At 45.4% G+C, this 25,266-nt stretch overlaps 1 protein-coding gene across 2 annotated transcripts in view; it reads left to right on the top strand.

Moving 5' to 3' along the window:
* Positions 1-25,266, top strand: part of LOC140426781 (slit homolog 3 protein-like) — a 925,338-nt gene that overhangs the window by 709,578 nt on the left and 190,494 nt on the right. For both annotated transcript variants that reach the window (XM_072511946.1, XM_072511947.1), the window contains one exon: positions 13,672-13,835. In XM_072511946.1, the coding sequence (XP_072368047.1) occupies positions 13,672-13,835 (164 nt within the window). The remainder of the gene's footprint in view (positions 1-13,671; positions 13,836-25,266) is intronic.

Genomic DNA, 25,266 nt, shown 5'->3' with positions numbered 1-25,266 from the left:
CACGGACAACTGAAGAGGTTAGGGACAGCATTAAATTAAAAGAAAGGGCTTACCAAAATGCACGAGACAACACAGATCCGGACGAATGGGATAGATAAATTGTTAGACGTTTTAGTTGCTGTGATATGAAGAGTCTAAAGTTCTGTCCCTTTTTCACAAACACACATTTATTTCATTCCAACAGCCTTTGCACAAAACTCTAACTATACATCACCTGACAGAGGCCACCTGAAGCCCCTTTGCATATCAGTGTCAATTAATGGATACTTAACATAAATGAGACAACTAATTGCAATGTCTCTTAACCCATTACTTAACAGTCTCCCCTTCCTTGGAGAATTTTTTTTTTCAAGAAACTCAAAAACAAACACATGATTTCCCCCTTTTTTTTGTTTGGACGAGAAAGAAAAAAAAACAGTCACAGAAACAAGCGCCCTTCATTAACAATATCCAAAAGTTTCTGTGAACTCGCCCCTCTTTTCGTAAAACATTCTGACAGTTGATAGCTTCTGTCGACCCATTTAATTTTTGTCATTTCCCCTCTGTCCAACATCTGTTTCAAACTTGCGATGTCTATCCGTAACCTCTTTTCATTGACACTTTTTGTAGAGTGCACATTTTCCCACAGGGATTTATTGTCAATGTGACAGTCAATAGGTATATTACCCAAATCCCCTAATCCCAAAATTTCTGTCAATATCATACTTATATAAAGGGCCATATCCACCGCCTCTACAAGGCTTAACATCTCAGCAGCCAAAGTGCTTTTTACCACTCTCCTTATTTTCTTTGTTTCCCACACAAACGGGCAACATTTACCATTGTTCCCCAAAAGGAAAGAAATATAAAACGTCCTGCGCTTGAAACCCCATCACATAAATTTGCGTAGGATGCATCACTATAAACTATGAGTTTCAAGTGTCTAAGGTCACCTAAAACCGGGAACTTCAAAACACACTCCTGCATTTTTAGTTTGGCCAACGCTTTATTTGCTCTTATTATGTCTTCCACTTTGGGATCATTCATTTTTGTACTCAACTCTAAGACATCAAAACTCACGTCCAGTCTAGTCTGTCTACCTAACCAGTTCAGTTGCCCAATTAAACTTCGCAGTTGCTCTTTTTCTATCTTTGAAACCATTGCGTCTTTTTGTGAAACTCGGCAACAACTAATTGCTATTGGGCTGATGCTTTCCAAATAAGATTGCTGACGTAAAGTTGCCCCTAACTTAGTCTGTCCAATTTCCAGTCCAATATATTTAAATGCACTGGAAGCCTGACTTCCAACCCTGAATTCTTTCCTCAAACCAGAGATTACAATAGCTTCAAAATCACTAGTCCCACCCCACAAAAAATCATCGACATGCATCATAAAAATGCCAGAACGATTTCCTTTATAGTGCCAGTAAAACATTGCAGGATCTGCTTTCAACTGGCAACAGCCTAACTTTAACAAAACTGACCTTACCGAAACATACCAGACTCTAGATGCATCATTTAATCCATATACACATTTGTTCAACTTCCAGAGTACCCCTTCTGTGTTAGCTGCTTCTTTAGGAGGACAGAGAAAAATGTCTCTCTGGACCTGATGCCCCTGCAAAAAGGCAGCTTTTATAGCTATAGATTTGCATTCCCATGACTTTGTGGCTAATAGAGCCAAGAAGATCTTTAAAATAACCTTTCCTGCTGTAGGTGAATCTACCCTTAAATCCTAATCTTCTAAATTTTCTTCAAATCCCCTTGCCACAAGCCTGGCCTTTGCCTTATAAGTTCCATCCGGAAGAACCTTTTCCGTGCAAATCCATCTGTGGGATAGAGCTCTTTGCCCCCTATCCGGTACTTCCGTGTATACCCCAAATTCACTCCAACTATGCAATTCTTGCTGTTTAGCTTCTTTGATAACTTTTTCATCTTATTTATTTGAAGCCACCAAAATCACACGTGCATGTGGGCTTCTACTCCTATTAGTATTCATAGTCTTACTCATGATCTGAGATCTTGATAAACTACATCCCCTCTCCCGCCTGGTATCGTGTTCTGTACTGCTACTGCTTGATCTTTCCGTTCTGCTGTGGGATGTTCTTTCAACAGTTCTCGACCTTTTCCATTGGACCTGTTCACTATCCGATGTACTATCTGAACTGGCACTGCGTTTCTGTGCCCTCCATTTTTGAACTTCGTTTTCCCAATCCATTGTCTTGACTCCTTCCCCTGAATGCTGTACATTCAACCAATGTTTATACTTTCCAGTGGCCTTCCCTGCTCTACAAATAACAGTTGCATCCTTTCATTGACTAGACCCTTCGGGCAAGTATGTCACTTTTGTACCAACTTTTGGCAGTTGCCCTTTCTGAAAAATGGCCTGTTCTAATTCATCAGAAGTGTTGTGTTCCTCCACAGAAACCCTGTCTATATCAGTTAATTGGTCCTCATAGTTCTGTAACACATACGTACCAGATGACTCTGGTTCCTCGTCATGTCTGTCTGCTCTGTCTAAATTTGAAAATTTGTAATCTGCACCCATTATCCTTGATGAATGTACCCTAACCGTTTGATTACCATGTTGCAAAATAATTGTTTTGCCATCTATGCCTATGATCTCCCCTGGGCCTTTCCATTCATTAGAATTGTCTCTCTTATAGTATACCATGCCTCCTTGCTGAAAAACGGCATCTGATGGCCGTACGTTATGTCTTAAAGCTCTGCGAATTCTTTCAGAGACTTCTGTTTCCAAAAAAGCTTTTCTACTGCTATGTAATGCATTTAAATGTTCAGCAAAACCAGAGCTAATTGTAGCCCCATCCCAAGCTGGAGGTTGGTCATCCAAAATGGACGGAATTTTAGGATTTCTACCAAACACTAATTGATAAGGACTATAGCCCCCAACCATCTGCAATGAATTCTTTGCATGTACTGCCCATGCTGAAGCTGAATTTAGCCTGCAATTTGGTCAATCTGCCAAAAATTTCCGAAGCCTGTCATCGATGACAGCATGATGTCTTTCACAGACACCATTACTAAATGGGCTTTCTGCAGCCGTATTCATAACTCTGATAGTCATGTTTTCACACATATCCCTAAACTCATCATTAGCAAATTCTCCCCCATTGTCCGTAAAAAAAATTTGCCGATGGACCCATTCCTGTCCCTATCCATTTTTCCACGATTTGATCCAGAATTACTCTCTTTTTTTTTTCTTCGTACAATCGTTGATTGACTAAATCTGGTTGCTAAATCTACAAAATGCAAAATAAATATATTATTTGCTTCATCCCAGATCTTAAGGTCCATGGCCACAATGTCGTTAAAATCCCTGGCCAAAGGTAGGGTTACTATCGGTCGTGCTGGTGTCCTTCTGTACTTCCTACAAACTTCACAGCGGTCACTAACCTGTTCTACCAGTTTAGTATAGTCGTCATCCCTTACTCCTGCATCCTTTAATAAATTTTTCAGCCTCCGAGAAGACGGATGTGCAAATTGCCCATGCATTTTTAATACCACAAGCTTTTTATTAGCTAAAGTCCCATTTTCAACTGCCATTAACACATCCTTAACCACTCTACTTGAAATATTATTTGTCAGTCATGGAATACAATACTGTCCCGACTGTGTAAATTGTAAGTCCACCGTCTTTCAAAAACTGTCGTCTTATCCTGTTCCATATCCAGTTTCATGTGTGCTTTCTTCATCGACGGTCTGCTCAGAATCAAAGGTCAGAATCACTTGATACAACATCCGTGCTAATGAAATGATTCACTCCGGCAGTATTGCAAGAGATCACCACTCTTTTCAGCGACTTCAGAGTATTATCATCCCCAAACCTGAAACTTGTGGAACTTTCAAATTCCTTAACCTTGTTACGATTTTCAGCAGTCAAAGAGTCCAGGAAACATTTTAACCAGTCAATTCCACACACAGTAGATGTGCAGCCACTGTCCAATACAGCACAGTTGAAGGATTCTGCAACCAACACCCTCATTACCGGCGTAAAACTGCTTGTCAATAGGACAGTGCCTTCTTTCTGGTCACTATCTTTTTCCTCTTCTGACTCTTCCGTGTCATGTGCCGCTTCAAACACTCCATCATAATGAGTTGGACAGTTGAAAGCATAATGGTATTGAGAGCCACATCGAAAACATCAATTTATCATGCCCCGTGCATTTCTGGGGTTCATCTTCCTATTGTAGGTTCTAACTGGGTTTCTGTCTTCATAATTTCCTTGTTTCCTTGTTTCGGTCTCCTTCTATAGTATTGAGCCCGGTTCGTAGCCATACGATTTCGACATCCTGTTAGTAGTGTATCTTCCATATTCTGCCTTATTGCAGGCTGATCTATTTGGGTCATCAGAGCCATCGGAATCGAATGTTTCCCCAGAAACTTTGTAAAGCTTTTGTCATCTGTTCGAATAAGGTAATCTTATCAGTAAACTGAACTCCTGTCAAAACCAGGAGCCTATCCATGTTGCTCACTCTCGCACAGTCAAGTAATTTAAAGGCCAACACAGACTGTGGAAATTCCAGGTTGTGTTTCTGCAGCCTTTTATATAGTCTGCCAAATTCCATTATATAGTCTTCCATGGAGATATCCTCCATTTTCCGGAACTTATCAAAATCCGACCATGCTTCATACGCACTTAACAAGTCATCTTTCTTATAAATCTTATCCATATAATGTAATAAAGTCTCCAGACCTTCTTCTGAGTCTAACTCTTCCAATTCCAACTCAGAAAGCACTTTGTTTTGGATTTTACTGCCATATGGTAGAGAAAGAGCCAATGCCATACCTTGTCTTTTCTTTCCCAAAGCAGTTACCTTAGTCCACATAACTACTGCACTTCTCCATTGGTCGTACGATTCCCTTTCAGAAATTAAGGGAGGATAATCATATCCAGCCATCTTTATCCTCGGTTCAGCCATATATCCCTTTTTTTTTTTTCTTACTCACTCCTTGGTTTGATCTGGAAAAGTTGTATCTTTCAACCCTTCACATTTACACAGCAATCATCCTCTGCTACCAATTGTTAGACGTTTTAGTTGCTGTGATATGAAGAGTCTAAAGTTCTGTCCCTTTTTCACAAACACACATTTATTTCATTCCAACAGCCTTTGCACAAAACTCTAACTATACATCACCTGACAGAGGCCACCTGAAGCCCCTTTACATATCAGTGTCAATTAATGGATACTTAACATAAATGAGACAACTAATTGCAATGGGCGGGAATCTCCACTCCCCCGCCGAAGTGCCCACGCCGTCGTGAATGCCGTTGAGGTTCACGACGGCGCGAAACGGCCCCTATCCCGACCGATTCAGGGCCCGATAATGGGCTAGGAGCGGGGCTGCGCCATTTACACGCGCCAGGCCTTGTCGCCGTGTAAAGGCGGTGCCGCATACATGATGAGGCCGGCGCCGCATAACTGGCATCACCCGCGCATGTGTGGTTGCCGTCCTCTCCGAGTCCGCCCCGCAAGAAGATGGCAGACGGAAGAAAGGAGGTGTGGACGGCGCCGGGGGGAACCCGTCGTTTTGGGCTGGCCTCTCGGCCCATCCGGGCCTGAGAATAGCAGGGGTGCCGGAGAATCGCCATTTTGGGTGTCTCGGGCGATTCTCCGGCCTGCGGCCCGCGGAACTCGACGGGGCCGTTCCCGGCGCTTGGGAGAATCGCGGGAGGGCGTCGGACCGGTGTCACGGGAAATTTTGGCGGCCCAGGCGATTCTCCCAACCGGCGCGGAGTGGAGAATCGTGCCCAATGTCTCTTAACCCATTACTTAACAAAATAGACCAGCTAAGGGTCACAAAACAGCTTATAAGAGATATCAAAGTGAATTATGAAAGAAAACTTGCAAGGGACATAAAAATCAATAAGAATAAATGTTATAATTTACATAAAGGGAAAGCAGGTGGTCAAGAGCAATGTATGCCCACTAAAAGCTGAAAATGGAGACAATGGGCGGGATTTACTTATCACCCCGCCACGTGTTTTTCAGTGGAGGAGGCAGCCCGCCAGCGGGCTCTACCGGTCCGCCGTTGTCAATGGGATTTCACGTTGACTGCACCCCTCTTCGCTGGGAAACCCGTGCAACGGCATAGGACCAGAATTTACCACCGGTCTGAACAGCCAGTAAATCCCGCCCATCGTCATTGATTTATTTTTTTATAAATTTAGAGTACCCAATTATTTTTTCCAATTAAGGGGCAATTAACATGGTCAATTCACCTATCCTGCACATCTTTGGAGTGTGGGGGTGAAACGCACGCAGCCACGGAGAGAACGTGCAAACTCCACATGGACAGTGATCCAGGGCCGAGATTCGAACCCAGGTTCTCAGCGCCGTAGGCAGCAATGTTAACCACTGTGCCACCATGCTGCCCTCCATTGTCATTGATCATGGGAGTGTGGCAGACATGTTGAACAATTACTCTGCCTCAGTATTTACAGCAGAAAAGGAGGATAACTTGCCGGAAGTCCCGAAAAAAATAATAGTTGATAGAGGACAGGGATTTATTCAAATAACGTTAGGACAGCAACAGTAACGAGAAAATTAATGGAACTGAAGAGTGACAAACCCCCAGGTCCTGACGGTTTCCAACCGAGGGTGTAGGGGAGCACGTTGTAGATGCTCTAATTATAATCTTTCAGAGTTCCCTCGATTCAAGAGTAGTCGCTCTGGATTGGAACATTGAACTCATCACTGCAAATTTTAAGAAGGGTGAAAGGGGGAAACCAGTGAATTACAAACCGGTTAGCCTAAAATCTATGGTGGGGAAATTGCTGGAGTCTATAATAACGGATGGGGTAACTGAACACATCAAATGATTTTGGTCGATCATGGAGAGTCAGCATGGATTCATGAAGGGGATGTCAAGCCTGACTAATCTCATTGAATTTTTTGGAGAGGTGACTAAGGTAGTGTGAATGTCTGTGCATGTTATTTATCTCGACTTACAGAAGGCATTTGATAAAGTTCCACCTGTGAGACTGTTATCTAAGCCCACAGAGTTGAGGACAAATTATTTACATGGGGTGCAATTTACCGACCTGACCGTGCCTGGCTCTGGACATGACAAATACGTAAAATCTCGCGAGAGGCCTCTCGCAAGATTTATGAAGCTCGTTACACCTCATGAAATCTAATGAGGGGGCGGCACATGACACAATGGTTAGCATTGCTGACTATGGCGCTGAGGACCCGGGTTCAGATCCCAGTCCTGGGTCATTCGAATCCCAACCATGGGTCACTGCCGTATGGAGTTTGCGCATTCTCCCCGTGCCTGTGTGGGTTTCACCCCCACAGGTGAAAGATAGGTTAGGTGGATTGGCCATGCTAAATTACCCCTTAATTGGAAAAAAATAATTGGGTACTCTAAAAAACGTTTTTAAAAAGAAAAAAAAATGAAATCTAATGAGATCTCATGAGGCATCACGATCTGGATCTTGCCCTCAATGGGCATCATCCAGATTTGCTTATTCAAGTGAGTAGTTTGTTTCACTTGAATAAATCTGTGCCGGAGTTACCCAAGGCGGGGATCAAATGGCCTTGCCTTGGCACTGTTTAGCAATGGTTTCCACAAATGTGTGCCAGACGTTATGGTTCCCAGGCTATCATAGGTCCCCGGTGGTCGAGCTCTGGGCAGGTGATACCCTGGCACCCTGGATGCCATCTGAACACCTTGCTCTGCCAGCCTGGTACCCTGGCAGTGCCCATGCCACTCTGGCAGTGCAACCCTGCAAGTGTCTGGAAACACCCTGCTAAATGGACTCTTTTTTTTGCATTAAATTGCACCCATGGTTAGGAAATTAATTGAATGACAGATGACAGAGTGTGGGGAAAATGACTTGGATGATGGTATAGAAAGTCATATATTCAAATGTGCTGATGATACAAAGTTAGGTGGCATTGTAGACAGCTTAGATGGCAGCATAAAATTGCTGAGCTATTGACAGACAAGGGGCTGTATTTTTTTGCCACGCTCACCGCAAGATCGCTACAGATGGAGCAGGGACCATGTAAAGGTCCATTGACCTCGGGCGGGAATTTCCAGTCACCGGTGGGCGTGGAGCTGAAGGATATTAGTGAGGAGCTGAAGGATATTAGTATCAGTAAAGAAATGGCTTTGGGGAAATTAATGGGATTGAAGGCAGATAAATCTCCAGGGCCTGATAATCTTCATCCCAGAGTATTTTAGGAAGTGGCTCCAGAAATTGTGGATCCATTTGTGGTCATTTTCAAAAATTCTTTAGACTCTGCAATGGTCATGGATGGCAAATATTCGGCCTGGATCCCAGTTACCAGTGGCGTACCGCAGGGATCAGTTCTGGGTCCTCTGCTGTTTGTGATTTTCATTAATGACTTGGATGAGGGAGTTGAAGGGTGGGTCAGTAAATTTGCAGACGATACGAAGATTGGTGGAGTTGTGGATAGTAAGGAGGGCTGTTGTCGGCTGCAAAGAGACATAGATAGGATGCAGAGCTGGGCTGAGAAGTGGCAGATGGAGTTTAACCCTGAAAAGTGTGAGGTTGTCCATTTTGGAAGGACAAATATGAATGCGGAATATAGGGTTAACGGTAGAGTTCTTGGCAATGTGGAGAAGCAGAGAGATCTTGGGGTCTATGTTCATACATCTTTGAAAGTTGCCACTCAAGTGGATAGAGCTGTGAAGAAGGCCTATGGTGTGCTCGCGTTCATTAACAGAGGGATTGAATTTAAGAGCCGTGAGGTGATGATGCAGCTGTACAAAACTTTGGTTAGGCCACATTTGGAGTACTGTGTACAGTTCTGGTTGCCTCATTTTAGGAAGGATGTGGAAGCTCTGGAAAAGGTGCAAAGAAGATTTACCAGGATGTTGCCTGGAATGGAGAGTAGGTCTTACGAGGAAAGGTTGAGGGTGCTAGGCCTTTTCTCATTAGAGCGGAGAAGGATGAGGGGCGACTTGATAGAGGTTTATAAGATGATCAGGGGAATAGATAGAGTAGACAGTCAGAGACTTTTTCCCCGGGTGGAACACACCATTACAAGGGGACATAAATTTAAGGTGAAAGGTGGAAGATATAAGAGGGATATCAGAGGTAGTTTCTTTACCCAGAGAGTAGTGGGGGCATGGAATGCACTGCCTGTGGAAGTAGTTGAGTCGGAAACATTAGGGACCTTCAAGCAGCTATTGGATAGGTACATGGATTACGGTAAAATGATATAGTGTAGATTTATTTGTTCTTAAGGGCAGCACGGTAGCATTGTGGATAGCACAATTGCTTCACAGCTCCATGGTCCCAGGTTCGATTCCGGCTTGGGTCATTGTCTGTGCGGAGTCTGCACGTCCTCCCCGTGTCTGCGTGGGTTTCCTCCGGGTGCTCCGGTTTCCTCCCACAGTCCAAAGATGTGCGGGTTAGGTGAATTGGCCAATGATAAATTGCCCTTAATGTCCAAATTGCCCTTGGTGTTGGGTGGATTTGTTGAGTTTGGGTGTGGTGCTCGTTCCAAGAGCCGGTGCAGACTCGGGGGGCCGAATGGCCTCCTTCTGCACTGTGAATTCAATGATAATATATGATTAATCTAGGACAAAGGTTCGGCACAACATCGTGGGCCGAAGGGCCTGTTCTGTGCTGTATTTTCTATGTTCTATGTTCTATGTTCCTACGGACGGGAGGGTAGCTAATGTAAGCCCACTATTCAAAAAGGGAGGTAGAGATAAAACAGGGAACTATAGACCAGTGAGCCTAATGTCTGTAGCAAGGATGTTGCTAGAGGCCATTATCAAGGATTTCATAGCATAGCATTTGGAAAACAATGGTATAATCAATGGTGTAAAGTTAGCATGGATTTACGAAAGGGAAATAATGTTTGGCAAAGCTGGTTAACAGACAGGAAGCAAAATGTTGGGAAAAAATGGGTCTTTTTCCGATTGGCAGGCAGTGACTAGTGAGGTACCGCAGGGATCTGTGCTAGGATTCCAACTGTTCACATTATATATCAATGACTTTGAACGAGGGAGCTAAGTGTATTATCTCAGATTTGCAGATGATACGAAGTTGGGTGGGAGGGTGAAGTATGACGAGGATGCAGAGATGCTTCAGCAGGATTTGGACAGATTGAGTGAGTGCGCATATACATGACAGATGCAGTATAATGTGAGGTTATCCGCTTTGGTAGCAAAAATAGGAAGGCAGATTATTATTTGAATGGGTGTAAATTGAGAGAGGTAGATAATGAGTGAGACCTTGGTGTCTTCGTGCATCAGTTGCTGAAAGTAAGCGCGCAGTTACAGCAGCCATTAAAGAAGGCAAGTGGTATATTGGCCTTCATAGCGAGAGAATTTGAGTATACGAATAAGGATGTTTTACTGCACTTGTACAGGGCTTTGGTGAGGCCACACCTGGAGTATTGTGTGCAGTTTTGGTGTCCTTTTCTGAGGAAAGATGAGTGAGACGGGATCTCATAGAAACATGCGGGGCGGGATTCTCCCAAATTCCCGCGATGGCCCGACACCAGCGTAAAACGCGGCGCGAACCACTCCGCGTCGGGCCGACTGGAAGTTGTGGAATCCTCCACACTTCCAGGGGCTAGGCCGGCGCCAGAGGGGTTGGCGCAGCACCAACCGGCGCCGAAGGGCCGGCGCGAGTTAGCGCATGCTTAGAACCGCCCGCGTGGCTCTGCGCATGCGCAGACCAGCCGGCAGATTCTAGCGCATGCGCAGGGGGGTGTCTTCTCCGCGCCGGCCATGGCAGACCCCTACAGTGGCTGGCGCGGAAGGAAGGAGTGCCCCTACGGCACAGGTCGCCCGCAAATCGGTGAGCCCCGATCGCGGACCAGGCCACCGTGGGGGTCCCCCCATGGGGCCGGATCCCCCCGCACCCCTCCCGAGAACCGCACCAGCCAGCCTACCAGACAGGTCCTGCCATGTGGGACCATGCCCAATCCACGCTGGCAGGACTGGCCAGAAACCGCCGCTTGGCCCTTCGGGGCCCGGAGAATTGCCGGGGGGGCCGCTGCCAACGGCCCCCCAACCGGGGCGGCGTGAACCCCGACCCCGCCCGAAAACCGGAGCCGGAGAATACGGCAGCCGGCGTCGGAGCCGCGGGGAGGGATTCACCCTGCCCCCTGGGGATTCTCCGACCCGGCAGGGGGGTCGGAAAATCAGGCCTATAGAATTCTAACAGCATTATCGTGGGTAGAATCAGAAAAAATGTTCCTGTTGGTGGGAGAGTCCAGAACCTGTGTGAAGTTTGCACTTTCTCCCCGTGTCTGCTTGGATTTCCTCCCACAGTCCCAAGGTGTGTAGGTTAGGTGGATTGGCCATGCTAAATTGCCACTTTGGGTCCAAAAAGTTAGGTTACTGGGTTACAGGGATAGGGTGGAGGCGTGGGCAATAGTAGGGAGCTCTTTCCAAGGACCGGTGCAGACTTGATGGGCTGAATGGCCTCCTATTGCACTGTAAATTCTATCATTTTAACCAGGGGCCATAGATTGAGGATAAGGGGTAAACATTTTACGACTGAGGTGAGGAGAAATGTCTTCACCCAGAGAGTGATGAATCTGTGGAATTCGCTACCACCAAAAGTAGTTGAGGCCAAAACGTTGTGTAATTTCAAGGAATTACATATAGCTCTTGGGGCTAAAGGAATGCAGGGATATGGGGGGGAAGGCGGGAGGAAAACAGGATCAGGGTATTGAACTCGATGATCAACCATGATCATAATTAATGGAGGAGCAGGCTCGAAGGGCTGAATGGCCTCCTCCTGCTTCTATTTTCTCTGTATGACACCATGCTGACATCCTGGAAGTTCCTGTGCCCACTGCCAGTGTCACCTGGGCACCTTGGCATTGCCAGGCTGGCACCCACATGGCACTGCCAGGGTGCCCAGGTGACACCAGTAGTACCAGGGCACCACCCTGCACAGAGGGCATGCAGCTGGAGGCCTCCAATCCCCTGGGACACCCACGAGTGCTGTTCTGCCTGGTCCCCTTTTGGGGAACAGCATTTGCCCAAGGTCTCTGAGGCAAAGGGGATAAGTCCCAAAGCCTCAGGTACCTCCGTAATCTGCACATTAGAGTGAGGCTAGCTATCCCGCTCTAAAATGCAGATTTGCCAAAACGTGATCACGGGATTTACATCATTAAGTCTCATGAGATGACGTTGGCTCTCGCGAGGCGTTGCGAGCCAGGTTGATCTCTAAAGCAAGGTCTTCTGGCTTTCTTCGACCATGCTGTGCCGTGGTAAGCTGCTTTTCCGGTGAAGCGTGACCATTGGATCGCGCCCATACTATTTCCACTGGTTGGAGATTCTAAAACTAAGGGGCAGAATCTAAAATTAGAGCTGGACTGTTCAGGAGAGATGTTCGGAAGCACTTCTTCACTCAAAGGGCGGTAAAGGTTTGGAACTCTCATCCACAAACAGCAGTTGAAGCTATAACAGTTATTCCTTTTAAATCTGAGATAAATAGATTTTTCTTCAGCAAAGATATTAACGGATATGGGCAAAGGCCGGTATATGGAATTAGCACTTGCAGGTACATCAGTAACTGTAACAGTCCTTTGGTGAATACAAAATTCAATATTCTTTTTCAACCAATGTCAGTTTTGATAACAGCTGCTTGACAGGATATTATATTATTGACTGTATCTCTGCTGATGAACACACAATCAAGCTCAGTAACCCCTCCCAGACAGCATCCTGAGTTACACGTACTGATGGTCATATTCTGTAGACTGGTAGAAGTGAATGATGAACTACAGAACATCTAGTTTAAATAATTTATTGTGAAACAACTGTGTGATGAGATAACTAGAATAAATAAAATAATAAACTACTAACGCTAATTAACTAAAGTAGAGCTACTGCAAAATATGTCTATCCTCCAGCATGACCTACTCCCAACCCCCTTGCCACAGAGTCACGTGCTGGGTTTATACTGCCACCTAGTGTTCGGAGATCACGCATAACAGTATGTGCAAACTTGCTTTCTGCATATGATCACACTGATGTTCCGTCAGTTCACTCACACTGTTTAAAAACTTGAAATAAAAAATAGAAGAAATCACGATACAGGCTCAGATTTTTTGGATGGCAGAGTTTCTCTCCCCCTACCTGAGGAGTCCACAGTGCACACATTGCCACTGATGCTGCCACCCCTCACTCGGCAGCATGTCCTGCCTCGGAGAGCTGCTGCCCAATCTGATGGATTGGCAGCTCTGGGTCCCAACAGCACCAGAAGTTGCAGTGGACAGGACTGGGACTGCAAACAATCTCCAGAATCTAAGTCCTGGGAGCACAGGATCAGGCAAGCTTTGGGGTTCTCAAGGAGAGGAGGGGAGGCCTGGGAAGGGGGATTGGGGTGTGTGGGGCGGATGGGGAGGATGTCAGGATGGGGGAGGAAGCATCTGCAGTGGACAGACCTTTATCGACAGGCCATGGGGGGGTGGGGGGGGGTGGAATTGCACTTGATGTTAAAAGGACAACAAAGGCTTACAAACCCGTTGACAGGGACATTCTGTTCTCCTTTTGATGCTAATTTGGAAAAGACATACCCCCCCCCTTTAAAAGAAGGGACTTGACCTGTGAGCTAGTTATAATTTTTTTTAAAAATTTAAATCTTTGAGACATCTTACTTTTTTGGTTTTAAAATTATTTGTCTCTCTCTCTCTCTTACAAAATGTCATCTGTTTAAACTCAGCCACTTGGCCCAGAATCCTTTTGTGTGTGACTGCCATCTGAGGTGGCTGGCCGACTATCTCCACAACAACCCGATTGAAACCAGCGGTGCGCGTTGCACCAACCCACGCCGCCTGGCCAACAAACGCATCAATCAGATCAAGGCAAAGAAGTTCCGTTGCTCAGGTAAACCTTGATTTGTAAAATCAGCCGCATAACCAAATCAACATGATTAAAATGGGGGCCGCTTCTTCAGAGGTCAAATCCACTCGGTGGGTCACAGGTCAATGTGGAGTGCTGGTCTGCTCCGTAGCACTGGCCAGTCAGACACAGGGATAAGTGGAACTTACTGAAAGATAAGTTCCAATGATCTTTCACAAACTCTCTTTCCCATGGTGTATTTTTGTTTTTGCTGAGAGTAAATGTTTGTATGTTTGAAATACATACTTATTTTTAAAAGAAACAGAATTACTGTGGTTGTCAAATTAAATTTGAATGGCTGAGACAGCAGCAATTAGGAAACAGGAGCATCTTCGCAAATTAAATCCAGAAAGCGTTATTACGTTAGAGAAAGAAAGGCAGATGGGCAGACACTGATGAACGAGGTTAACTGTTTTATTGGAACAGTCAAATCTTAAAGTGGCACCACTGATTTGTCACTTTTACGATCAGGATCCGTTTGCTAAATAAAACTGCATCAAAGAATGATGACTAAAATAAAATCTTTTGTTGATTCTCTGTTTATTTTGATCACTTTTTGCAATTTTATTGATCAAGTAGTGAACAGTAATGGTGTATCTGAGGGTACCTACTAGCAAATGAAATTAGCTGAAGCAAAAGTCAAACAGTAGCAGACAGATAAATCCCATTGTTCCCTACATAAATAGAAGAGAATCTGCTGAAAAACAGTAAAATGTCTTGAAATCTTCTCAGATCAATATTAATGGTCTTAGTTTGGATGAATGTACCTGATGGGTTCACCCGTTAAAGAAACAATTCATGGGAGTGTGCTACCAATCTCAGCTTGTTTCCTGTCAACAGAAAGAAAGACTGACTTTTATATAGCCCCTGTCACTACCTCATGAACAGCAAGAGTACTTTAGAGCCAATGAAATACTTTTGAAGTGTAGTCACTGTTGCAAAGTAGGAAATGTAGCAACTGAGATTCACTGAGGAAACCTTGATATCGAGCAACAATTATACCCCAGGTTTTCTTGAAGTCCAAGCTAAGTCAAAGGCAGCAACTGACACAATGGTAACTTATCCAGTCACACAATGCTGCTAATTGAAGAGGGGTCCAGAAGCACAGACGCTTGACGACGGTTTTCTTGGTGTGATATTTATATCTGCGAAAGAAAGCAAGCCTGGTACAGAGAATGATATAGCCTCCTCCCTTGGTGGGCTGTTGGCCAGCTCAGATACTCATTAAGCAATCTATTTCTTCCAAGGCTAGACAACTCCTTTGAACTGACATTGACACATCAGTCACAATGCATATTTACTGCGATGCAAAGTACAGGCCATCCTTCTGCAAAGTAAAAAGAGGTGTTTTAAATTTTGCACAGCACTGCTCAGTCAGAATTTGTTAATGATCACGTGCAAGGAAGATTTCCAATCCAATAACCAACACAGCAAAAAGCAGGAGGCTGTTGTGTAACAATCCATTGGTTTCCCACAATCTCCACTAAGTTCATTCATAAAATTGTTCACTCATAAACTCTGTCTCAAAGTTCATATATTTAGTCGTCTGAAACCTTGGGGTAGATTGCCACAGAAAAGGTGGCCCATTTATAAGTTTAATAAAAGCTTTTTAAGTGTCTCCTTGACATGGTGAGTCACTTTCCAGACCAGTTGAGTTAATACATCTATCTGGTTGCTTGGCAGCATTTTTTCGTGTCACTATGATATTTGCAGAGTTTAGTTCCAGAACCAGAATATAAATAACCTGGGAAATTTTCTGCGGGTAATGTAGTCTGAATTTTGAAATCATAATTTGAGAACTACATCTACTGTAAACAATGATTCTTAAATTTGCAGTAACTAGAACTTCCCATATTTTAGCATTTTTAATATAAAATAGCCATTTTTCAAAATGTAAACCACTAATTGAAAGGGCTTTAAACTAATGAGTGCCGAATGTTTCCAATTTGTCTGCAAATCAATTGGAAACAGTATTTATTGTAAGCAGGTTTATTTTGCAGTAAACAAGCATTTGGCAATATAAAATAATTCTTTTTACAGAGTCTATTTAAAAATAGAGTTGTTCTGAATTGCAGTAAACAGAACTTGTGTATGGCCAAATGTAACTATACAAAATCACCGTTCACTTTTCAAGCAAATGAACTGAGTACAGGTGGTGCTGATCTGCCTAAGGGTGGATATTCTGCTTATTTCTCGTGCCTCACGATCTAGCGCTTTCCTCTTCAGTTGTTCATCGGACTCTCCCCATGTTCAGTTTCAAGTTGTCTAACATCATTCTTTTTCTCCGTCTTTGTCTACACCCCTTCCTTCAATCGCCTCCTTCAGCAAGTTCTCATGTCTGATAATATATGATCAATCCAACCTTGTTGCCTCATTCTTGTGACAGTCATGAATGATCTTTCCTCCTCCACCAGCCTGAGAACCCCTTCATTGCTCGTGCATCCTCTCCAGCTGACCCACTCCATCCTTTGCCAGAATCACATTTCACAACTCTTTAACCTTTGGAGCTCGACTTTTCTCAAGGACCACATTCTAGCCTCTTCTAACAAGACACTTCAAATCACAGTCTTGAACATCATTTTCCTGAGATCTCCACTTATTCTTCTGCCGAGAAATTATTCAAGTTTGGAGAATAACTTATTTACCATTGTTCTAGCCTGATTCATTTCTGGCCGAAACTAACTTCCGACGAGATGCACCCCAGATATTTAAATTGAGCTTAGAATATCACAGTGATGTGATATAAATTATGTACAGAGCATCAATCCCAGCCATTTATTAACCAGTCATCTCCAATAGGGTTGGAAATAGTGGTGTCACTTTCTGCAGCAGTTTTTGTTTGGCTGAAGACACATCACTTATTCGAAAAATATAGAGTCAAATTTCATCAGGAATTCAACCCTGGTTGTGAACTCGCTGGATTGTTCCAGTAGACCTTTAACCTATGGCTCATCAAATTATAGATCCTTTATAGAAATGTTGATGGTTTGGTTTATAGTTTTCTGTTAGATGCATATGATCATTTAGGACCAAACTCTCTTTGTATTGCCGAGGAAGTGTTAGAAGAGGCCAACTCCAACCAGCTATAAGTAATAGATGCTATGGATCACTTGACTGTCAACTGCCTACACCTACAGTCTACTCGTTTGCAGTTATTCCATGTCTCTGAAAGATTAGGTACAAATATGCGTAGAACCGTTTATAATGCCTGCTGCCTGGTTGGAACTGACCAAACGATTATCTGTCATGAGCTTCTGCTTATATGACTCAGTTTCATTTTGCCGTGAAAGTGGAAGAATTGCTTGAGTTGGATATCTTTGAAGTCATCTTTCAAATATACCTTGATTAACTGCTCTCTAGTCAGAGGTTGCCAGTGTTTTGGGATAAATATGGCAAAATTTCTCTAATTTAATTCAGTTTATTTATTTCATCACAGGTAAAATTTATGGCTGTCTGAATTTATGTTTTTAAAAAGTGACTAGAAAGAATTTTGCTATTTTGGTTTGAACAAAAGAGATCTAAAGTAATGTTGAAACTTAAAAAATGCATTGGGTGCAATCTATCCCAAACAAATCAGGGTCCGTTCTGGGCGGGATTAGCATATCATTCCCTGCGCACGCAGCGCCGGGAATGACCCCACTATCTAACGGCACCCTGCTCCTATTTCAGGCACCGCTCATCGCTGGATTCAATTTGGAGCCACCCGACTAACCCCTCGACCCCCCAAACCATCTCCCCAATTTGACAGACTTACAGGCGAATCTTAAAGGAGGAGAGGCGAGTTGACTGACCTGATTATCCCCTGACCTGACTATCCTACCTGACCCGACTACACCCTACCCACTTGCCCCACTCTACCTACTTGCCACTTTACCCACTTGCCACCCTACCCACTTACCCATTTACCTCACTCACTAACCCAGCCTACTCATTTACCCATTCACTAACATTCATTCATTCATAATATTCACACTGGACATTTAAACTTACCAAATGGCAGCTTGTACCCTAAAAAGGAGCATGTTCTGTCTTTCTCCAATGCTAGAGAACTGCTCTGGAGGTCTTTGATGAATGCTTCACTCCACCTTTCTGTAGAACCAGGGCTCAGAACACCTGGCAAGAAATATGGTCCAGTATCAGGGCTTGGAAATTTCAAATGGAGTGACAGTCTGATAGTGATTGTCGCTCCTTGGAAGATCTGGGCCAATGTTTTTCTTAACAGAGATGGATATTGCTGACATGACAGCTGCGCCTGCTTGACATTCAATGGTATAGCCATCTCTAAAACCCCTTTCCTATCACCCGAGGGGATTACCATGAACCAGAAACTGAACTGGACCAGCCATATAAATACTGTGGCTACAAGAGCTGGTCAGAGACTGGGATTTCTGAGTAACTCGCCTCCTAATTCCTCCAAACCTGTCCACCATCAACAAGGCACAAGTCAGGGATGTGATGACAGACTGGAGAACAATCAAGAGCAGGAATCATGCAGAATATTTCCCATTCTCTAGTCCAGAAACATTTGATATCACCAAATGGCATTGTTTAAGTGAATAGAGAGTAGGGACCTCTCTGAGCTTTAGGGTTCAGTAGCATACGCAGTGAATTTATTCACGGAGCTGTTGTGAAGTTGGTTTGTGCACAGGCATGTTTGTTGTCTATTTTACAGGATTCCAGTGTCTTTAAATCCCCCCAGGACCCATGCTTGCAACCTTTGAAACATCCTCCAGTTTTCCAATGCTGTCCTTCTGGTTCTAGCCTCCAGTACATTCACTGATTTCCTTGCTTCCCGTTTGGTAGCTGTGTGCAGCCAAATAGATATTACTTTCTAAAGTGTCCCCTTTTTAGCTCCTTTACCTCGCCACCTGTGTCTCCTCCTTTAAGACCCATTTTCAAATTCGCCTGATTGGTCAAGTTGTTTTTCATCCATCTTGACCTCTTTATATTTGAACGATTTCCACTTCTCCAAGTCTCTGTGAACTCTAAACCATTTATTTTTACATTAAAGGCACTGTATAAATTTAGTTTGTTAATATCCTAATAGATGGAAAAATGGCCAGCATAGCACCATAAAAATGAGAATTTACTAACTGTGATGCCGCTGCATCGAGATCTCAAACCATGCAGGTGGATGCAATTCCTTCGCTCTGTGCCTTGTTCTGGTGGTTATTCATAAAGCAGAAGTATAAAGAAATTGCAAAACAAGGGCAGCACGGTGGCGCACTGGATTAGCCCTGTTGCCTCACGGCGCCAAGGTCCCAGGTTCGATCACGGCTCTGGGTCACTGTCCTTGTGGAGCTTATACATTCTCCCCGTGTTTGCGTGGTTTTCGCCCCCACAACCCAAATATATGCTGGCTAGGTGGATTGGCCATGCTAAATTGCCCCTTAATTGGAAAAAGTGAATTGGGCACTCTAAAAAAGAAATTGCAAAACAATCCCTGGATTGACACATCATGGGCGAAATTCTCCGCAATCGGCGTGATGTCCGCCAACCGGCGCCAAAAACGGCATGATTCAGTCCGGCATCGCGCCGCCCCAAAGGTGCGGAATCCTCCGCATCTTGAGCGGCCGAGCCCTAACCTTGAGGGGCTAGGCCCCCTTGAGGGGCTAGGCCCGCGCCGGACTGATTTCCGCCCCGCCAGCTGGCGGGAAAAGCCTTTGGTGCCCCGCCAGCTGGCGCAGAAATGACTTTGCCGAGCGACGCATGCACGGGAGCGTCAGCGGACGCTCACGGCATCCCCGCGCATGCGCAGTGGAGGAGTTCTCTTCCACCTCCACCATGGTGGAGACCGTGGCAAAGGCGGAAGGAAAAGAGCGCCCCCAAGGCACAGGCCCGCCCGCGGATCGGTGGGCCCCAATCGCGGGCCAGCTCACCGTGGGGGCCACCCCCCGGGGCCAGATCGCCCCGCGCCCCCCCCCCCCCAGGACCCCGGAGCCCGCCTGCGCCGCCCTGTCCCGCTGGTAAGAGAGGTGGTTTAATCCACGCCGGCAGGACAGGCATTCTAGCAGCGGGACTTCGGCCCATCCGGGCCGGAGAATCGCCGCGGGGGGGGGGGGGGGGGGCAACCGGCGCGGCGCGATTCCCGCCCCTGCCGAATATCCCGTGCCGGAGAATTCGGCAACCGGCGGGGGCGGGATTCACGCTAGCCCCTGGCGATTCTCCGACCCGGCGGGGGGTTAGGAGAATCTCGCCCATCTTGAAATGATGTTATGAGGCATAGAGTACAAAGCGAGGAAGTTGTGTTTTGAAATGATTATAAATCACCGGTTGGGCCTCAGCTGGAATATTGTGTCCAATTTTAAGCATCAGACTTTTTGGAAGGACATCAAGACCTTTGAGAGGAGGCAGAGGTGATTTATTAATGATAGCATGGATGAGGGATTTCAGCTATCTGGAGACACCAGAGAAGCTGGGATTGTTCTCCTCAGTGGAATGAATTGTAAAGCCATGGTGACTAAAACTGAACCATGTGGAGTTTATTATTAAATACTTAACTTTGGCCCAATTTGGGTACTCCACAGCTGTCCTTTTAATACATTACCCTATACTTGCGTTTTTTAAAAGTGTTTTCAGACAAGGCGCCATTTTTCCAAAAATTATTGTAAATAGCTGATGTTTGGTGGTCCATGACAACAGGTTTCCGGGATTTTCGTTCGTACAATCTGTTTTGGTTATAACAGCCGGAATGAATATTGGTGAAACCTGTCCACTGAGAGCAGTTGAGTTGAAATGTAAGTCAAGGTTGAAATTTGAATTCAGGCCCATCTGAAGGGAAGTCCAGAACTCTAATTGCAATTCAAGTGGGCCTCTTGGAACGGGTGTCCAGCACTTTACAATTCATGCTGTCAAACTGGAGCAGCCCCTCCAAATGAAAGTTCAGCACTCTACAAATTAAGCCTTCAAATCCCTGAGCCAACATTACGTGACCTCAAGACTTAGACACAAGCTCCAGATAAGTTCCACCATGACAAGAACTCAAGACATGGAAGGATGTTGAACAACTCTGGATTGAACCCTGTGTTTCTGATAACTGTGCTTCCTTAAATCGGGAGTTAAATTTTATTTGCATCTGTATTTGAATGCAGGTTCCTCTGAAAAATTGGCCTTTTCATATCTTGTTGAGTTTAACAGTTTGCCAAATGTCTTTGTGTACGCAAGATCTTCTAGCTGGTACTCTTAACTACAGACAGTGATGGTACAAACAGATGGGACAGGGCACAGCGGTTTAGTTTGGAATTTGTGATAAAATTGTTTCCAATGGCGACCGTCCAGCCACCGATCACATGATCATCCCAGCTGTTTTGTAGCATTAATTTTCAACATTTGCCTAATTAAACAGTCCCCAAAGCATTGCTCCTGAACAGATTGTACTCCTACGTTTTGTGTTTAAAAACAACAATCCATTTATAAACCTCCAAGGGTATCTTGGCACATCCAATTGCACTGTTGTTCCTTTCTCTGTATTATGGCAGCTTTGGGTTATATCAAGCACAATATCATTCGCAGCATAGCAGCAATGAATGCGTGACCATGCAAGAGCTTTAAGACATTGTTTATTGCTAACAATTGCATAACTAACTGAGCTATTGTAGCCTGTCTGAGTTTGGATTTTTGGAATCACAACATTGAGTTAGCTCCCTATAATACTATCTTTAACCAAACCCTTACAAGGAACCTTTTATATGGTCACGTTACTAGTGAGTGCATGAACAATGAGCACTTGTCACCTTATTTTTACCTAATGAAAAACATATTTGTTACAGCAAGGAATATGTTATGACAAGAATAATTTGCATTTATATAGCACCTTTAATGTAATAAACCATCACAAGGGACTTTACAGTATTATAGAACAAACATTGACAGCCACATTAAAAAAAAGACATTAAGACAGATAGCTAAACACTTGGTCAAAGAACTAGGTTTTAAGGAGCATCTTAAAAGATAAAATAAAGGTAAAGAGACAAACATTTATGATGAGAACTCCGTGGCCATATGGCCTTGGCACCTGAAAGCATAGCCCCAATGCTGGAGCAATTAAAATCAGGAATGCGCAAGAGGCCAAGCACAGAAGAACAAGGGTATCTCAGAAGGTTGTGAGGGTGGAGGTGATGATAGAGAAAGGGAGGGGTGATATGGAGTTATTTGAAAGCAAAGATGAGAATTTTGAGGTGTTGCTTAAGGGGGAGGCAATATGCTTCAGCTATTAAAGAGGCAATGGGTAAACAGGACTTGGTACAAGTTAGGACATAGGCAAAAGGGTATTGGATTACCTCAAATTTACATAGGTTGGAAGTTGGGAGACCAGCCGGGAGTGTATTGGAAAAGTCAATTCTTGCGATAATAACGCAGAAGGAAGGGTTTCAGCAGCAGATAAGATGAGGCAGGAATGGAGTTGGGCCATATTCCTGAGATGGAAATCCTGTGACTCAACCTCAGGCCAGGGAGAGGGAGTAGCGAGGGAGTGGAGATTGTGGCAGGGATATAAAGACTATGTCCAAGATCTTCCAGTCATTATCAGAGTAGGTACACTCACTACTGACTGTGATTTAAACCACCCACTTACAATTTTATACTGGAGCCTTTACACCTTCAATTTCTGGCTCCAAATAGAATCCAACGACGAGCGGTCGCGAGTGAAGTGATGAGTAAAATTCCAGAGAAGCAATGCTCCCTTCTTCATCAAGAACTGAAGACCCAGGTCACGCTTCTCCGCTCCCGCGCCGGTTAGGAGAATCCCCATGCGCACCATTTTTCCCCGCGACGCCGGTCCGACGCCCTCCCGCGATTCACCCAAGCGGCGAGAACAGCCCCGTCGAGTTCTGCGCGGCGCAGGCTGGAGAATCGCCCAGGACACCCAAAATGGCGATTCTCCGCTACACCCGCTATTCTCCGGGGCCGAGCGGCCTGCCCAAAATGACGGCTTCCCACCGGCGCCATCCACACCTGGTCATTGTCGACGGGAACATCGCGGGAACGCTGGGGGGCGGCCTGTGGGGGGGGGCGAGGGGGGTTCTTTCACCGGGGTAGGGCTCAAAAGGGGTCTGGCCCGCGATCGGTGCCCACTGATCGGCGAGCCGGCCTCTCTGAAGGAGGACCTCCTTTCCTCCGCGCCCCGCAAGATCCATCCGACATCTTCTTGCGGGGCGGCCTCGGGGAGGACGGCAACCACGCATGCGCAGGTGACGCCAGTTACGCGGCGCCGGCCGCGTCATTTAAGCGGCGCCGCCCGGCGCGCGGTGACGACGCTGCTTTCACGACACGCCCCCCGAGTTTCTCGCGGCCCCGATCTTAGTCCACGCTGCTTTCATGACACGCCCCCCGAGTTTCTCGCGGCCCCGATCTTCGTCCATTTTCAGGCCCTGAATTGGTCGAGATCAGGGCCGTTTTGCGCCGTCGTGTACCTCGATGGCGTTCACGACGGCGTGGGCACTTAGTCGCGGGAGCGGAGAATTGCGCCCCCTGTCTTTACGTTTATTGACCTACACTGCTTTAAATGGAGCTGTCAATTTCAACACTGCATACATAGCCTCACCTTGACAATGATAACCCCCCCTCACCCCCAAGAGCATTCACCCCCCAACATTGTTTAACCTCCTCATCTCCCCAAGAACATTCACCTCCACACCTCCCAACAATGTTCAGCCCCCATACCAACTGAGAACATTCACTCCTCTCACCACCAACATTGTTCAACCCCCTCACCCACCAACATTGTTCACCCCCGCCCTCACCCACCAACAGTGTTCACCCCCTCCCTCACCCCTCAACTCTGTTCACCACCTCCTTCATCCCTTGCCTGTGTTCACCTCCTCCCTTACCTCCCGGCAATGTCCACCCTCTCTCACTCCTCCTTGACAGTGTTCACCCCCTCCCTCACCCTGACAGTGTTCATTCCTTCCCTCATCCTCCAACAGTATTCGTCCCCTCCCTCACCCCCCCCCCCATCCCCCCCCCCCCCCCCCCCCACCCCAGCAGTATTCATCTTCTTCATCTCGACAATGTTCATCTCCCTTACCTCTAAACAATGATCACCAACCACCACCACCCTCCCAACAATAGTATTCACCCCCTTCCTCACTCACTGACAATGTTCATGCCGTTTAACCATGGCATTGTTCACCCTCACCCCAAACATTATTTTCTTAAGATCTCCACAAATCCAAGCGGACCCATCCGCTTTTTGAATTACCACAATGAGTTTGGCTCAATCGCTGCTTTGCACCATCTTAATTATCCCTGTTCTTTCCAATCTATTCAGCTCTTTACTTACTGCTTCTATCTGTGCATAAGACTTACACTGCGTCTATCCTAGTAAATGGCAGCTGTACATTGTCCTTTAGCCAGGCTTTGGCTTTCTGACACCTAATTTTATCCTTTGCCCCACCCCACCCCTTGCTCAAAGACCACTTTATGAAATGAAAATCGCTTATTGTCACAAGTAGGCTTCAAATGATGTTACTGTGAAAAGCCCCTAGTCGTCACATTCCGGCTCCTATTCGGGGAGGCTGGCACGGTTATGCTCTCTTAGTCCTTCTCAATGTCAGGTGTATTCTTCCTGATCCCTATTGTAAATAGCTCAGTTAAATATTATTTCCTTAATTGAATTCCCTGGCGTAAATTGTGGGTGCCAGGTTCAGCAGCAGGACTTCCAGATTCCAGCTCTGGCACTATTTTGCCTAAGGTGTAGAGCCTGGCTGACTTTACAGCAATTCAAGCCAGTGTCGGTGAATTTGGCTGTTGTGGCCTAATCCCACTGAAATCCAGTGGATCTCCTTTGCCAACTGCAAAGCTTTTGGACCCACAAAATGAACCCTGTGACAGAGTGCAATCAGTGTAAGATATACATGTCTGCAGGGGAACAGAGGTTTGTCACCTGCTGTTTAATATTCTTACCACATCTCTTGTGACATGAAAGCTTCAATAAATAAAGCCTGAGTCTATGACTTCTCTCTATCAAATCTAATAAATCACGAATGTCTTGCACAAATTAGTTGCCGCTTGACTCTGGGCAAGAGCAGGTGTTTTACTGAATTTCAAGATTACAGGAGGTCGTGACGCTGTTGATAAACTGCATCTTTAATATTTTGTTTTGTGTTAAGCTTTCATGAGACCTCTAGTTTGTCGGGCTCTTGTTAAGGGTAGGTGTTGCTTCTCTGCGCTGTTGTCACACAAGGTAACATCTAAAACGTGCAGTCATCAGGACACGGTGTCTGCGATCAGCAACTGCCACCAGTGAGAGGGGGTTCTTAGAAATGGGGTAGCGATCAAATGCAAAATTTTATCCGTTGTAACTGCAGGAGGACAGCTTCGAGCTCTTATAAATTGCACTGTCGGTTAAACACTGTCATAACCTGTTGGGAACCTCGTGAGTCCTGATTTTGGATCTTGAGAGACTGCAATGAAGGGA

This window comes from Scyliorhinus torazame, chromosome 7, assembly GCF_047496885.1.
Source record: "Scyliorhinus torazame isolate Kashiwa2021f chromosome 7, sScyTor2.1, whole genome shotgun sequence".
Classification (NCBI taxonomy): Eukaryota; Metazoa; Chordata; class Chondrichthyes; order Carcharhiniformes; family Scyliorhinidae; genus Scyliorhinus; species Scyliorhinus torazame.
Note: the sequence above shows the minus strand (reverse complement) of the source record. Positions and strands in the feature narration are given on the sequence as shown.